The sequence below is a fragment of the Aspergillus homomorphus genome (genome assembly GCF_003184865.1).
Source record: "Aspergillus homomorphus CBS 101889 unplaced genomic scaffold BO97scaffold_33, whole genome shotgun sequence".
Lineage (NCBI taxonomy): Eukaryota > Fungi > Ascomycota > Eurotiomycetes > Eurotiales > Aspergillaceae > Aspergillus > Aspergillus homomorphus.
In genome coordinates this window covers 173,373-188,825 of record NW_020291919.1, presented here as the reverse complement: position 1 = coordinate 188,825, position 15,453 = coordinate 173,373, and the positions used below count along the sequence as shown (strand labels likewise).

Below are 15,453 nucleotides of genomic sequence, written 5' to 3'. Positions count from 1 at the left end.
AAAAAAAAAAAAAAAAAAAAAAAAAAAAAAAACATCAATCAGAGTAAGACACATCCTTCCTTTAGCTTTCCTCAACAATGATGAAAAAAAGGGAGGGACCCTGAAAGTTGGAACGCAAGATTAGGATGGCGAGAAGGCGAAAAAAAAAAAAAGTCTATCGATCGAGCTGTCAATCGTTCAATTAAGCAATGGCTTTGTTCGTTGGTCATGCAGCAAAGAAGACTCCAGAGGTGTGTTAAGAAATTGGACACAAAGTGGAGGGCATGAGAGGTGGTCGTAGATATGGAAGTCGGAAGTAGATGGTGCACAACGACGTCAAGAGGATGAGGGTATGTATGCATGGTGGTATGAACGAGATGCCAAAAGAACACAAGCGCGAAGAAATGTACCCATCCCGGTTTATCTGTGATGCATCGTAATATGGCAGACATGGTAGACGGACTTTTTGTGTAATGCACATCTGGTGGTCGTTGAATGAGGCAAGGGCTTAGTTAATTACTCAAGAGACCAACCAGCCACGCTTAGAAGGAGAATCCGCCAGGGAATCCTCCACCACCGCGCTGGCCACCGGCTTGAGCAAAGCCACCGCCGCCGTTCATCATGTTGAAGAGCACACTGGGGTCGATGTTGATATGGGTGCCACCCATGCCGCCCATACCACCCATACCGCCCATGCCTCCCATGCCGCCCATACCGCCGAAGCCGTGCATACCTCCCATGCCGCCGCGACCGAACATATCGGCCGGGTCCATGAGGTCGTCGCCGTTGTCGTAAGAGGCGCGCTTCCTAGTCTTGGTGTTAGTAACTTCTACCAATGAGGGCTCAAGTGAGAGAACAAAAACATACTGAGGATCAATCAGAGTCTCGTAAGCCTCGCCAATCTCCTTAAACTTCTCCTCACCCGAAGGATCATCGCGGTTCTTGTCGGGGTGGTATTGAATGGCCATCTTGCGGTATGCCTTCTTGATCTCCTGCTCGGAAGCGTCCTTGGACACCCCGAGGATCTTGTAGTAATCCTTGCGCTGCGCCTTCTTCAGCTCAAACTCAGCCCGACGAATCTCCTCCTGGATGCCCTTCTCCATCGGGTTCGTCTCCGCAACGGCCTTGTAATCGCGCACCGCCTCTTCCCAGTTGCCCGCGCTACCGTGAGCCTTGGCACGGACCTTCTGTGCCTTAACGTAGCTGGGGTCCAACCGGAGGGCCTCCGTGCAGTCATTGATCGCGTTGTCGTATTCCTTCAGGTTGATGTATGCCTGGGCGCGGTTCTGCAGGATCTTGGCGTTCTGGTCCTTGTTCTTGGGATCGACCTGGACGGCCTCGGACCACAGCTCAATGGCCTTGCGGTAGTCCTTGGCCTTGAAGGCCGTGTTACCCTCTTCCTTGGTGCGCGTGAGCTTCTGTACCGTGCGCAGCATCTTGATGGCCGACTTCATGTCCGGGTCCAAACCCAGGCACATCTTGAGCAGCTTCAGCGCTTGGTCGGTGTCACCCATGCCGTAGAAGGCGCGAGCGCGGATCAGCATCGCATCCGGATCCTGGCTGTTGTCACGCAGCATGCCAATGGCAATATCCTGAGCCTTGCCGAACGAATTATCGTTACTCATGCGCAAGTGCGCCTCTGCCGTCATCAACGTCCACTTGCGGGGCTCCTTGACGCCCTGTCCCAGCATCTGGCGCGCCTGGTCCAAACAGAACAACACCATCGACACGCCACGGTCCTCAGCCAACGCCTCCTCAGCCTGCTTCACAAAACGGAGCATCTTCTCGGCGGGGGCCTTGTCGGTAGCGGACGCGGGGGGCTCAACGCGGGAGAGCACGTCGAGAGCCTCAGTGGGGCGACCCAAGCTGACCAGGATGCGGGCGTGACGGTACATGAGCTTGGTATTGGTGGGGTCGAGCTCGCGGGCGCGCTCACAGTCCTCCAGAGCGGCTAAGTACTGGTTAGCGGCCATGTAGGCGGCCGCGCGGTTGGACAAGTAGACGGACGAGTTAGGGCTGATCTCGAGGGCTGTTAAGCGTTACTAACAGAGTCCTGCAAATGACGCACAAGGCTAGACGACAAAAACCTACCCTTGGTGAACTCCTCAATAGCGCGCGTGTAGTTGCCATCTTTAAAAAACTTGTTACCGGCCAGCTTGAAGTTATCGGCCTCGGCGGTGTTGCCGTTCGAACGATGGGGAGGTGGCGTGGGGCTACGTTCTTGTTTGCCATTGACGCCGTTAGTGTCAACATCCATTGGAGTGCGAGGGTCTTCGCTAGCAGAGGCCATGGCGGAGAGTTGACGGAGTTCGTCGGGGTGCAGATTAAGTGGGTGGAAATCGGGGTCGTGTGAGTATCGGTGCCGGACGGCGGACAGCGACGCAGTGGAACGAGGACCGGAGACTGGTTTCGTCCGAACGGAGGCTGACTTGGAGGGGGTAGAGGAGGAGCGACTGTGGTGAGTCGGACGTGTATTGGTGGTGGGCTTGCGCGGAATGGAAGGGCGCGGAGCCGGTGATGGGACAGATGACGACTGCGGAGAACGTGTCGACGAGACCGGGCGAGACGAACCGGAGGAGGAATGGGAGTGTCGAGACGAGGAAGAAGAAGTATGAACGGTCTTTGCCCGGAGAGGAGGGGGAGGTCTCGAGTTCGGAGTTGTGGAGGGAGGAGGAAGAGGAAAAGATTTGGTCGCCACCGGCGGAGGGGGAGGAGAGGAGGCGGGAGATGAGAGGGGAGTGGAGCGGGTGGAAGTCGCCGCAGAAGAGGAAGAAGGAGATGAAGAAGAGATTGACGAAGGGGAATTAGAAGTGGAAGAAGAGGAGGGAGAGGAAGAAGAAGAGGAGGAGGAGGAGGAGGAGGAGGAAGAAGATTTGGTTGGTTTGGCCTTGGATTGAGATGATTTGTGACGGGAGAAGAAAAGATGCGGGAGACCCATGGTTGCCCGTCTGCTGATTGGTGGAGCCGCAACGGGGTGCGAACCTGGAAGAAGAACGAAGGCGGTGGAAGAAGAGGAAGAAGAAGAGGAAGAGGAAGAGGTCAAATGGTGATGATGATAACAACAACAAGACGACAACAAGAATGCTGATGCTCAATCAATCGAGGATCTCTCCCACAACCACACAATCCTTTTCACACTGCACTGTCGAGTCTTCCTCTTCTTCTCGAGTCACTCACCCGCACAGCCAAAGAGGAGGGGATATTCTCTTCTCTTATCGGAAATCCAGATAGAGAGCTGGAGGTGGGAGTAGAGTAAGTCTTTCCACAACAACCAGTGCAACAATGTTATGCAGGACAGATCAGCACCAGACAGTGCAACAAAGCAGAATCCACAAGCAAGCAGCAGGAAATGGAGCAGCAGAACAGAACAGATCCAGATCCAGATCAAATCAATATAACAAAACTCCCAAACCCGCCAGCTGTCACCAACCTGTCAGGCCCAACTCTTTATGGAGTCCGCCCACCCGCCATAATTCCGGGGGCTGGAGCCGCGCTGGCCAATATTCGTCTCTCTCTCCTCGCCTCGTCATTCTCCTCTCGCAATCAAACAAAACTGCTACTAGTGCACTTTTCCGAGCCAGCAATCAATTCGTTTCCATTCGTTTCTATCCTTTTCATCTATCTGGAGGGTGCTGGTCACTATCGCCCGAGCTGGATAGTTCTGGTCCCCGACAGATGAGGACTAAGTCAGTAGCAAACAAAAGTACCAGGTTCTTAGCCGCTTTTCTTCCTTTTTGCCTACTCCTCCTTCTCCTCTTTTGACTTTCCTCCTCAAATAATAATAATAATAGAAAAAAAAAAAAAAAAAGGCTTGACCTTCCCCCCTTACCCCCATCAACAGGCCACGCTCCGGCCCAATCTTGGCCTGTGCGTTCCAATCAAAGTTCGATGATCGCTTTAGACCCGTTGCTCATCCGTTGCAGACCACTATCTAGAGAGTGGCAGCAGATTCAGTAGTCCTCCGTAGCCGCCGCTCCTGGCTGGTCCATTTGAGGTGCCGTCTCTAGCTCCGACGGATGATCGAGTTCCAACAGTCGCCCCAGCTGCAACTCTACCTCAACGCCACGGATAAGATCGTACGTTCGGGCTTTGAGGCGCATCTCTTCCTCCGAGCAGGACCGGAGGTGTGGTGCGAGAAGGGCACAATGATAGTCTTGCGTGGCCTCCTGCAATCGTCCCTCGACCAAGCGCTCGAGCTTTTTATCCAGTTCGCGCAGCCATTCTTCAAATGCCTGGCCTACCTTGTCTGTGACATCGCGAAACACCGGGATGCCTTTCTCTCCAGCAGGCTGCGACATCGTTCTACGGATAGCTCGCAAGGTGCCGGTTCCTGTCCAAGATGATCAATGACACCGCACTTTTACTCCCATAAGACGCTTGCGTACCTTTATGTTGACCGCCGGCTTCGTAGGTCTCCTGAAATCCCGTAGTAACGTTGTCGCTGAAACGACTTTTCGCCTTTCGCTTCTCCTGGTCCGTCCAATCTTCGAGGGTCTCGACTTCTTGGTTTATCGACTCGTGCAAAGCAACCAACCGGCGCTGGAGTCGCTCGCTTGTGGCCCGAGACAATTCCCACTGGGCCCATCGAAGGGCTTCGGAGTGAAAGCGACTAAAGGCCAGCTTCAGATCTTCACCCAGCTGCTGATATGCATCCGGCAATAGACCTTCAAATGCCCTATGACATGTCAGATCAGGACAAATCCAAGACGCGCGTGGGACCTACTTGCGCCATCCCGGTTTGGTTCTTGAAATCATCGGGTATGCTCTAAGACGGGGTCAGTTTGTTCGAGTAAAGGTCGGGCACGCCAAATTCGTCTTACATCTGATCATTCAAGTTCTAGGGAGTCATTGGCTTGTAAGTTTGATGCACGCTGGAAAGCGGGAAAAGAAAACTCACGAAGGTCTTGTGAACGCCCTGCCGACGACAGAGCGCGTGATAGGTAACCCAATGGAAACCTCCTTCGCGCGAAGAGGCATTCCAGCCCGCGACCGTCGATGAATACTCCTTATGACCGTGACGCCATGCTCGGTCTGGCTTGTTAGCCGGCCTTCATCTTAGTTAGGCTACAAACTTACCCAGGTGTCCGGTGATCTGTTGTTGGATGATACTCCGGCTAGCAGATATGCAAGCATCTCGGGATTTTTCCAGGGCCTAACCTAGTCAGTCAAGGATGTCCAAGAATAAGCCAAGTCTCGTGCCTACCTCAGTTAGGTCGTGTAAAGCGCCGCGGAACCCGGCCTCAATTTCACCTCTTCTCTTGGCAGAGGTTTCCGTAGCCGGTGAGGACCATAATGACATCGATTGAAGGAGCACATTCAGCGCCACCAAAAACCGCCGTGCAGTTTTCTCTCGCGATTTGCGAGTCAGTGCAATGCAGTACTGCTGGAGAGCAGGAATCTCTGTTTGTTCCAGTTGCGAGAACCCCAAAACCCGGCAGTTCCGTGCCGAATTGCTGCGCAGCCCTTGGTACGCTTTAGTAGACACACAAAACACGGAAAGATCTCGCTCAAGTTCGCCGTAGTCCCGGAGTGGAGCTTGAGAAGGGTTACCATCCAGCTGTTCGTCTTCTAGATCTAAGCCTGCGACAGTTCGAGCGAAATCATGTCTGATCTCATGCTTTGAGAAGTCATTCCGAGCCATGATGCACGACCGGAGGTCGTCAAATTCAGTTCTTTGGCATACCTCGAGCTCCCGTTGGATCTTGCGTCGTTGTTTGTTGAGCGCTTTGCGCCGGGCCCCCAGTTCGTGCAGCTGGCGCACTAGTTCAGAGGCTTCATCTTTGTCTTCATCTTCGTCTCCTATATTCTCAGAAACAGCCGTGCTCGCAAGCAACTCCTCCCGCGAGTCCCCAGCGGTACTGGCTCTCTTCCTTTTTTGTGGACTAAGCAGAGACGCTGCATCGAGATCGAAATCTTCTGCTAACCGCTCTTCAAGTTCCTCGATCTCTTCTTCAGTGGCGTCGATCTTGTCAGCAATCTGTGATAAGCAATCTTTGTGTGCTTGCAGCTGAATCTTCAGAGTCTCAAGTCTTTCCGGGAATGCACCTACACCGTCAATATCTGGTAGCTCGAGCCCTAGAGATTGCGCCACTTCTGTCGGGGCAATATCATCGGTCTTGGAGCAGACAAACGTAATATCACTGAATGCGTTATCCATGTGCATCTGTGCTCTGAAGTTCTTGCCCAACAAATCGCGAGCGACTTTGTCGTTTACCGCACGATTGATAGGCGCGACAATCCAATGTGCAGAGCAACACTTCATGTAGTCGTTTGCTACTGCCACGCGAGCTGCATTAGAATCATATATCCCTGGAAGGTCAACTAGAACAGCCCCCGTGGACAACGCCTTGGCTGGAACAAAGACCCGGACAACGCGAACGAGAGGCCAAAGCCCAATACCTCGATCAGCAAGCTCCATGTCCTCTACTGAGTCGGGATGCAGGCCAGAGGCTGTCTTCATAGTTGTCGACTTTGGCCTTTCCCTCTTCTTGCCCTTGCTGTCGATGTATGACTTGAGACTCTGAGCAAACTTCTTCGAGTTGTTCTCTTCAATGTCGATGGTTTGTCCCAGCATTTTGGTAATTCTCGTGTCCTCGAGAAGCTCGGTGGGTGTGGATTCGGAGAGTTTCTGCCGCTCGAAAGCCGGGTATACAGCCATGATCTTGTCCAAGGCGACTGCCGCCTCGGCATCCTTCAGCACCTCGCCACGAGCCAATTCCTCCGAATGGTCACGAAGCTCAGCAAACAGGATTTCTAACTCGCGAATCCAGTCTTTCTGCTCAATGAACTGGACTTCTGCTCTGTATTGCGGTGAACCACTGTTGTAGGAGACCTCGACGGGGACCGCTGTGGATGCTCGCATGCAGTCTGTGGTCAGAATATCTTTCTCGTCTATGAGCGCGTTGATCAAGGACGATTTCCCCGCTCCAGTGCCTCCAACAACTCCAATAATGACCTTTTCCTTGCGAGCCTTCATTTGGGTTTCGCTGACCCTGGTTAGCCATTCGAGTTCATCATTCCAGTCATCGAATTCGCCGAAGAGTTTGTTTATGTTTTCTAGCGCCTTGACACCCTTTCCCACAGCTGCTTCCAGCGTCTGTACGTCTTGATCTGTGACATTGTCGACATTGCATTTCTTCTTCTCCGAGAGTTCGGCGGTTCCTTCGTTCTTGACTTGAGCTGACTGTGACCCGGACATTTTTCCAGAGCTGAGCAGCATCTGCACTGCTGCTCTGAACGCGATTACTTTGAATACAAATCAGCAAGTCTCTGGTTACTGAGAAAGGGGTGCAGTAATCGGTTAGCTACTTACGCTGAAGTGCGAATATAGACGGAACTCGTTTGGTGTCCAACTCCGCATAATGTTTTGCGTAGAGTGCTTTGGCGAATTCTGTATCATCCACCTGTGCTCCCTTGTACTGATCTGAAGAAGCTAGGTCAGATGCTCGCTCTGTATACAGAGCTCGAACTTGAGCTTTTTCGACTTTCCATTTCGTCGCAAAGTCGGGGCAGGGGGGTGCTGCAATAGTCTCTTTAGTCTTTCTTTTCATTTGAGGGGTTTATCTGCCAACGAAAGCTTACCTGTTTTGTGCTCTGCACGAGAATGAGCGTTTCGTATCGACTGCTCGGCGATATAATGTATCTTGGCTAGGTCATTGGTCAAGGTCACATCACCCAGCTGCGACGACGTAGTAGCCTGATCCATGGTGCTTCGCATGAGGCGCAGATGGACTGAGTTGTCAACAACACGCTCCGAACTGTCAGGTTTGTTGAAAGAAGTAATTAAGGTCAAGAATGTGTGTCAATTAGATTTCAGCTAAGAAGATGCGATGTCAGGCGTTGGTAATTGGGACGGAGATAGGGAATTGTATGGAGATAGAGAGATGGATGGAGATGGAGAAAGAGAGGGAGCGATAAGTGGTGGTGAGGACCATGAGATGAAGCTAGAAAGAAAGGGGGGACTGGACTTGGTTATGGGGAGCAAGAAATGTGAAAGAGGCTGAGATGGAATTCAAAGTCACAAGTGAGCGGAAGTGAATGATAATGGATTGAGGGAGGTTATGATCTTGTGGCTGGCCTGTTAAATATCTCACTTGCCCATCTGATGTCAGAAGATTAGATGGATTATGCGGCCCAGGTATTTGGTCGTAGGAACCCGGGCATGTTGACCGGAGAGTGTGAACAAGCATCGAGTAGCATATCTCGCTGAAATAAACAGTATGTAAGCCACATGTGAGAAGTGTTACGATCGCAAAAATAGTCCAAGTCATTAGAAGTAAAATATAAGTAGCTGAGATAGATAAAAAAAGACAGAGCCAAAAAGACATGTTGGGTATCATCGCTTTCAGATGCAGCAAACATAGCCAAACTGAGCAAAGCCAAGAAAGGTACAGACAAAAGAACCAAGAAATCACAGCTTCCTTCTCCAACAAGGCTTTCACTCAAGCCAACGCGAGATCTGACAGTATAGTAGTGAGACGTCTTTCTCAGCCTGTGAGGGCCCGGTTTGCCCTCCGACGAGCTATAGCTGACCAGCGAGATCTCCGGCTACTGCCGTCTTCCCTGACTCGATCTGGAAGTGGCACGAACGGTTGATCGTAGATGTGGTGCTCATAGGGCGGGGGTTGGTCGGAGTAATCCGAGTCTGAAGCGTAGCCATCAAAGGCTGATGGAGAAGCAGGGTGTGTACTTCTGCGAGTCGCACTTTGCATCGGCCGAGGAGCCAAAGGGGAAAGGTACGGTGCGGACGATGAAGGCGACGGAGGCTTGAGGACCCATAATTCTTCTGACTCAACCCAGACCAGCTGATTGGCATGCTGCGCGGGAGATTCACGAGGGCATTGGCTGGAGACGTAGGTGGGCTGCAGAGTGAGGTCTGTCATGCTCCTACTCCGTGATGCCCAAGGAGAATAAGCAAACGATGAAGAAGGTGGTGGAGGAGGCAGGTTGAGAGTCGAATATGGTGATGATGATGGCCTTGTTCCACAAGGACTCGATGTGCTCAGGCTCGCAGCTGAGTGTATCCTGACATGACAGTGGTGGCAGAGACTGGATTCTTGCCGCTGTGGGATTACATATGAACAATAATCCGACTTTGACCTGGGAGAGTCGCATGCAGAGGCAGGCCGATGAGGAAGTGCGCTAGCTAGCCCGGTATCGAGGTGAATACGTGGTACAGTCATGTATTCCTTCGAACTCTCCAGCGAGACAGTGAAACGAGAATCCGCGATGGGAGGGCCTTCAAGCGAGGAGAGATCCATTTGACCAAGTAGGGGCAGAGGTAGATTTCAATAATCGAAGCCAGGCGAAGAACAAGCAATAGAGATAGCCAATTCACGAGGGAGACAACCGTGGTCACTCGGGTGGTACAGGTTGATATCGGGCAAAAGTAAAGTGGAAGAAAATACGAGGATTGTCGAAGTGAGAAGTCATGCGAGAAATTGGACAACAAAAGTCCCGAAGGACGGCCTCGTTGCCGTTTAATAAACATGAAGTCGAGGCGGAGTCCCCAGCAACATGACGCCGGGCATCCTGCTCAAGTCTCCCAGTGTGCACGGTCATGGCGTATTTTCTTTGACAGACATCATAACAAAGAAGTCAGATGAGACTAGACAGCCAACAAGACCAATCCGCGAGGAGAGCCTTACGTGCGCCTCATTGTGGGCTCGCCAAATCCAAGCTATCTGGGTCCGATGGGGGGAGGGGGAGCGGTGGACCAGACAGCTCATGAACAGGCCGGGAAGGATCGAACGATCTCAATCTGTTGGCGGAGGAGACTCGGGTTGCCCGGCTGGTGTTCGCCTTGGTATGGAAACCAGCCAGGAATCCGATCCATCGGGAGCCTTCTGCCCCCGCTATCGAAGGAACTTTCAATTTGCCCTATAACTTCCGATCCGAATTCATGGGGGGCTTGACCCATCACTTGAGAGGGGGGCGCACCAGCGTAGGATTTGGGGAGGATGCACCCGATGTTGTGTGATGTGCAACCACCATTCCCAAAGTAGAACGCGGGGACGCCGAGAAAGTATGCTTGACTGCAGGGAGCGACATCCATGGACTGCAGACGCCATGGCAAGGAGCTCATGTTTCAGAATGGAGAGCTTTGAAAGGGTCTGCGCAGTGGAGGCTGCGTGATGGCCGCAGGCGTTGGCGTGTTGGTGGGAAGTCAATGGTTCGCAACACTGCCACTTCCTTTGTTATCCGAGCTGTGTCCGCTCTGCATTACGGCAGAAAACATCAATCTGTCTGGGTCATTGAAATCCAGGTGGATTTCTCACCCCACCGAAGGATGATTATTAAAAGCCCCCTGTTCGTGTGGCCCTGTTGGAAAAGACAAGACGAGGTTGACCGGAGAAGGAAGAATAGTCGGAGTTTGTGGTTGTCAGAGAATGAATGGAAGGAGGGAAAGAAGGAAGGAAGGAAGTATGAGAAGGCGGGCCGAGACACATGACCGGCCAACAAGCAAGTTCGGACACGGAGTTTGTAGTCAGCAGCAGGAGCAGCGAAGTAACAACAGTAACAACAGGAACAACAATAACAACAACAATAACAGCAGCAATAAACAACACAGCCACCATGGAAGGGCCCCACCATTTTTCTTTTCGGGATGGCGACAGAGACCCCCTTTAGAATGCTTCTAGAAACCACCCCCAATACTCTTCTCTTCATCAGGAGAAGGCGATAGGGCTGACAGTGACACAATTGACCAGATGAAGTCATTTTAGCACGTATCATGAATGGAACATACCTAGTACTAAACCACTAAATAACTAGAATTTGAAACGAGCGAGTGCCCATCTCACTGGACATTGGGCAGTGCTCCTCCCCCCCACCACCTCTTTCAGCCTCAACTCTCGGTCACCTCGGTGTCAGTGACTCGGTGGAGGGCAGGACAAGCAGAGCCCGTCACAAAACAAACCGCGCCATCGGATCTGACCCGGTCCCCGATTTATGAAGGATTGGTTGTGAAACGTCAACGCTGCGGCCCCCAACTGCACTTTCTTCTCTCCCTCCGAGGTCTCTCCTCCCCAGATTCAGCCCCATCGATCAGCCTACACTATCCTTGCTTCGCGGATTGAGCAGACGAATCGAACACGTCAAGTCCGCAGCGAATTACCTACGAGCTGACTGGACGATCGGTGGCAGGTTTTGCCGCCATGGGCTGGTTGGCTGGGCTTGTGGCGCCTCCGCATAAGTAATCAATCTGCGACGGGGTCTCAGTTTTGAGATTGGCGGTCAAGAATCCATCAAATAACGAAGTTTAAAAAAAAGAAAAAAGTAGCATTGGTAAAGTAATCTATTACTGCTTCGATTTGGGTATGTGAAAGCGTTCATGGGTTACATTAATCGTATCCAGCCACCAAAGGCTTCACTGAACTCCAAGGCGTTCCAGGAAGCATGTAGAGAGAAAGTAAGATAGGTCAAAGACAAGAAAAAAAAAATGTTCAAGCAACGAATCGGATTTCTCTCCCAGAAAGCAAAACCTCGACACTAATTATGGCACAAACCCCGACTCTCTTGATCCATTCACACACGTCCTGGTTACTTTTCCCCGCCCGTAGCAAGGGCCGGACTCATGAAGGACCCGGGGCTACTATGGACAAGAAGGGGAATCTAAGCAAGGAAAAGAGCGGCGGCGGCGGCGGCACCAGCGAAGGCAAACGAGTTGCCGTTGACGGCGCTGGCAGCACCGGTGTAGAGAGCAGGGGAGGGAGAGGGGCTGTGTACATGATTAGCGTGGGTTTCATCGAACATGCATCAATCAGAAATACTCACGTAGCGCTGCCGCTAGGGTAACCGCTGCCAACAGCGGCGGCACCGCTGGGGATCAGAGCAGCGGACTTGGTGGGCTTGCCGCTGCCGGGCTTGCCAGGGAGGCCAGTGGCACCAGCACCGAGAGTGACGGTGGAGTAGGTGACGGTGGGAATGCAGGTGGTCACAGCGATCACAGTGACGGAGCTGCTGGCAGCGGCGGGGGGAGCACCACCGGCAGTCTCGGCAGAGGCGCCGGAGGGGACAACAGCGGGAGCCGAGGGAGCGGAACCGGCACCGGTAGCGGGGGAACCACCAGCAGGAGAGCCACCAGCGGGGGAGCTGCCAGCAGGAGCCTGAGGAACGGAGGTGGTACCCTGAGAAGAGGCACCCTCGGGAACAGAGGAAGTGGGCTTCTCGGGAACAGAGGTGGGCTTCTCGGGAACAGAAGTGGGCTTCTCGGGAACAGCAGTGGGCTTCTCGGGAACAGCAGTGTGCTTCTCGGTGGCGGAGGAAGCAGGAACCTCGGGAACGGAGGTGGTGGTAGCAACGGGAGAGACGCCCTCAGTGGTGGTAGCAGCGACAGCCTCGGGGGTCGAGGTGGAGTGGACACGTCCCGGGCAGTTGGTGACGGTGGGAGCGCAAGAGATGACGGTCACATCCTCAGTGGCGTAGACGGTCTCGACATCCTGGGGGATGGCAGCGACAAGGCTGGCGAAGAGAGCAACGGTGGCAACGGAGAAACGCATCTTGAATATGGTGTGTGGTGATAAATCTAAACCGTCAAGGTTGATTGATTTGGGAGTGTTTTGTTTGGTGGGGGGGTGGGGGCTGGTTGGTAAAGAGAGTGTAAACAGTTGGACTGTGGTTTAAAAGAGTGGCAGACCGAAGTCAAGAGGATTGGATTGCTTCAAGCAGTTGAATCTGAGGAAAGGGAAACAGAAAAAGAATCAGAAAGAACTGGAGTCGGAGGAGGGGGGAGTAGCAGCCTTTGTATCATCTGGGAGATTAACCTGGAGATCGTCTCAGGGCCAAAAAGGGGAGAGCGGGCTGCAGGCCCGCGAGTGGAGAGCACCAAGTTGTGTCTTAGTCTTACTCATGGGTGTCTGATATTGGGGCGCGCGCGCGGTGTAGCAGACGACTAGCAGTGTAGCGGTCGGTAGTCGACTCGAAACCTCATAGGCAGTCTACTGAGTCTAGGGGTCGAGGATGGGTCCGCCCTCATCTTTTTTTGGCCCTCGTGGGAAACGCCGTCAGCGATGGTGGTTGGGCAATCAGGACAATCAGCCAGACTAGTTCCACGGTTAGTCCCTGTGCCCAGGTTCGGTCCAAGCGCGCGCTGGTCTGAATTTCTGATCGGTTGTTCAGTTGCTTCTTTCGACCTTGTCGGTTTCCCGTTTTGGTTCGATCTTCTGCGCTTGGGGGTTCTTGGGTTGTGCAGTGAGGTGGGCGGGTTTTAGCCTCGACTCGGTTCGGGGTCGAAGTATGATAGCATTCCCAGCTATAGGGTAGAATTTCAGCAGAAAGTCGTGCCAAGTGGTACCTGCATATGTAGTAGGCAGGTGCCCTTTGTTTGTACGACTATCGCTACAATGGCAGACAGACTCTGTGCACAAATCCTTGAATCATGCGATGTACAGTACAGTACACCGGGCGAGCTGAAGAGCGACGGCGCATGCATGTTCTGCGACTGGCGAGACACCAAGAAATCGGCTGTCACAGAAGAACTTCCAGGCTCGAGGCATGATGAGATTCAGGGGTCAACCACTCCATTAATGAGCCACAGAACGTTGGAGGCCGGCTTAGTCTATGTTTCACCTTGTCCTTCGAGGCCAACCAGCGCGCCTTCAAAGTTAAAGTGGAGCCACGACCAAACTGTCCCTGGCGCCACCGACCATTCACCGGCTTGGCTGTCATCCCGCTGTGGCTCGCTTCCCCGCTTTGCCGCCCAGGACTGGATTCCCACTGGCCAGCTCGGTGGATCGGCTCTTTGCCCCTGTCTCGCTGCGAGGTTTGACCTGGTGCTTCGGGGAAAAGGCTTGTTGGTGAAATAGGTGCAGTAGGAAAGGAACCTGAATAGAAAGGTAGATACTGGTTAGTAATCTAGGATTCCGCCGAGTCAAGTCAAAATGGGTCGAGAAACAGAAACAAATCATGGAGGAATAGTCTAGTATCCTATTTTTGCTCGGACGTGATTTCTCCTTAGGGTAGGGTGTAAACAAATCCATGATCCATGATAACTAGTCAACAATTGGCGGCCCAACTGACTTTTGCCGACCTGGGTTGATCATTTGTGCGCTGGTCTTGCCCATCACGCTTGGTGCTTTCTCGGGAGCTGCAAAGCAACGGGCTGGGCGAGGGTTAAGCCTGCCGTCTCCTCGTGAAATCCCTGCTTGTTTGAGACCTGGAGCTTGGTGCACTCTATCTATCTCCCGCGCATGCTTCTTCATATTCCTGACGTAGTGCGAGAAGAACCATTTCTCCATGTGGCCGACGAGATTTCTGCGCCCAGTCTCCCTGGGCTCTTCTACCTGTCCGACAGTAGAAATCTCATTTCACCACATTTGATCCAGTTCGCACTGGCGCCCACTGAACTCATTTCATTCCACAAGTCCAGAGTCGCGCCTGGCGCCACGGTCGCTTCTATTGATTGCTTAATCTAATCCTAATAGTCGCTAAGCGGTTTCTGGCTAGCTTCGTGGTTTGAGGGGGAAGACCACCACGTCCTGGTTGTCTTTTTGACTTTCTCTCCATTGAACCGTCGAGGCGTTAGCAGACATCGTGCGCGCTGAGATTGCGCATTGAGATGTGCGTGGTTTGGGCAACACGGCAGAGCAGAAGAAGTTTCAATGCGGTGGTGTGCTAGAAACCCCAACACCTACAGCAAATGCATGCAAGCGAGTTGATGGCGCAATCGAGAACCCCGATCTGATTGGGCACAGGCGAAGAGTTCGGAGATGCGCCTGCAGATGGTAGCCGCCCAGATGCAACGATCGCTCGCATGCTTTGCGGCTAAGCATGGGGTGGGATTTCAGAACATGCATGGCTGGACCTGGAGACTGTTTGCATGAGGCAGGTGAGAAAATAGACCTCACCAACACACTAGTCGCCGGTAGCAACAATTCTTCCGCCATTATAATCCAACTATCATGAACGGACGACTATTGGAACCCTCTTTCTTTGCTATTAAAAGCTCGGACGGGCGGTCATTGCAACATTGGATGATCATCTCCGAGGTTTTCACCCCCAACACTGATCCGTTGCGGCACGATTTCTTTTTTTAGGGGGGAGCCAGTGCGATAGACCGTGAGATAGTTTGAACAAAAAGGGGCCAAGAAAGGGTGCCAACTCGGATGTGAGAGGGTTTCCTGGTTGGCAATCAATAGTGGCATTTTGCACTTGAAAAGTCTCACTTGAAAGTAGTGGACAGCGGACAATTGGTTAACCAGTAGTACCAAAATCAACATGATATGCAGCGAACATAGCGTCAGGGGAATTCATCTCGCAAACCCAACAGGGGAAAAGGGAAGATCACAGAAAAGGAGACGATCCTGGCTAGTATAAGTTGTACGCATGCCCTGCGAGAAAAGATGGTACCAAGAAACTGATTGTTGGCGGGTTGTTCATACAGTAGCACCCGAAGTCAAAGGTGTTCAAGTGCCGGCGCTGGTCGAAGTTTGCTCCACCGATCAACAAGGGGCGAACTGGCAATCATTCGACTGT

At 52.6% G+C, this 15,453-nt stretch overlaps 6 protein-coding genes across 6 annotated transcripts; all 6 read right to left on the bottom strand.

Annotated features, from left to right (window-relative positions):
* Positions 1–39: 39 nt before the first annotated feature.
* Positions 40–531, bottom strand: BO97DRAFT_151358 (uncharacterized protein). Its single transcript, XM_025690175.1, has one exon. The coding sequence runs from the start codon at positions 429–431 to the stop codon at positions 72–74; it is 360 nt and encodes a 119-aa protein (XP_025549110.1). The 5' UTR covers positions 432–531; the 3' UTR covers positions 40–71.
* Positions 101–2,269, bottom strand: BO97DRAFT_395217 (DnaJ and TPR domain protein; the record flags this gene model as incomplete). Its single annotated transcript, XM_025694018.1, has 3 exons — positions 101–786; positions 847–2,008; positions 2,071–2,269. 3 exons carry the CDS (start codon positions 2,267–2,269, stop codon positions 522–524), a joined length of 1,626 nt encoding a protein of 541 aa, XP_025549109.1. The 3' UTR covers positions 101–521.
* Positions 2,270–3,795: 1,526 nt separating this feature from the next.
* Positions 3,796–7,684, bottom strand: BO97DRAFT_445045 (uncharacterized protein; the record flags this gene model as incomplete). Its single annotated transcript, XM_025698510.1, has 9 exons — positions 3,796–4,309; positions 4,365–4,654; positions 4,703–4,744; positions 4,800–4,816; positions 4,877–5,010; positions 5,056–5,131; positions 5,183–7,224; positions 7,292–7,498; positions 7,561–7,684. The coding sequence occupies 9 exons, from the start codon at positions 7,682–7,684 to the stop codon at positions 3,930–3,932; spliced, it is 3,312 nt and encodes a 1,103-aa protein (XP_025549108.1). The 3' UTR covers positions 3,796–3,929.
* A 525-nt stretch (positions 7,685–8,209) lies between these two features.
* BO97DRAFT_151311 (uncharacterized protein) lies at positions 8,210–9,433 on the bottom strand. Its single transcript, XM_025690174.1, has 2 exons — positions 8,512–9,433; positions 8,210–8,437 (listed from the first exon to the last, which is right to left on the bottom strand). Coding segments are annotated over exons 1-2 (729 nt in total). The 5' UTR covers positions 9,240–9,433; the 3' UTR covers positions 8,210–8,436.
* A 1,847-nt stretch (positions 9,434–11,280) lies between these two features.
* BO97DRAFT_395212 (GPI anchored serine-rich protein) lies at positions 11,281–12,479 on the bottom strand (the record flags this gene model as incomplete). Its single annotated transcript, XM_025694017.1, has 3 exons — positions 11,281–11,698; positions 11,755–11,972; positions 12,219–12,479. The coding sequence occupies 3 exons, from the start codon at positions 12,477–12,479 to the stop codon at positions 11,593–11,595; spliced, it is 585 nt and encodes a 194-aa protein (XP_025549106.1). The 3' UTR covers positions 11,281–11,592.
* A 615-nt stretch (positions 12,480–13,094) lies between these two features.
* Positions 13,095–14,864, bottom strand: BO97DRAFT_416425 (uncharacterized protein; the record flags this gene model as incomplete). The annotated part of the gene is made up of 5 exons (XM_025696436.1): positions 13,095–13,273; positions 13,549–13,802; positions 13,999–14,261; positions 14,613–14,782; positions 14,834–14,864. 5 exons carry the CDS (start codon positions 14,862–14,864, stop codon positions 13,095–13,097), a joined length of 897 nt encoding a protein of 298 aa, XP_025549105.1.
* Positions 14,865–15,453: the final 589 nt, after the last annotated feature.

Excerpts from the sequence above, each read along its gene's own strand:
- BO97DRAFT_151358 (XM_025690175.1), bottom strand. The coding sequence starts at position 431 with ATGTCTGCCATATTACGATGCATCACAGATAAACCGGGATGGGTACAT.
- BO97DRAFT_151311 (XM_025690174.1), bottom strand. The coding sequence starts at position 9,239 with ATGGATCTCTCCTCGCTTGAAGGCCCTCCCATCGCGGATTCTCGTTTC.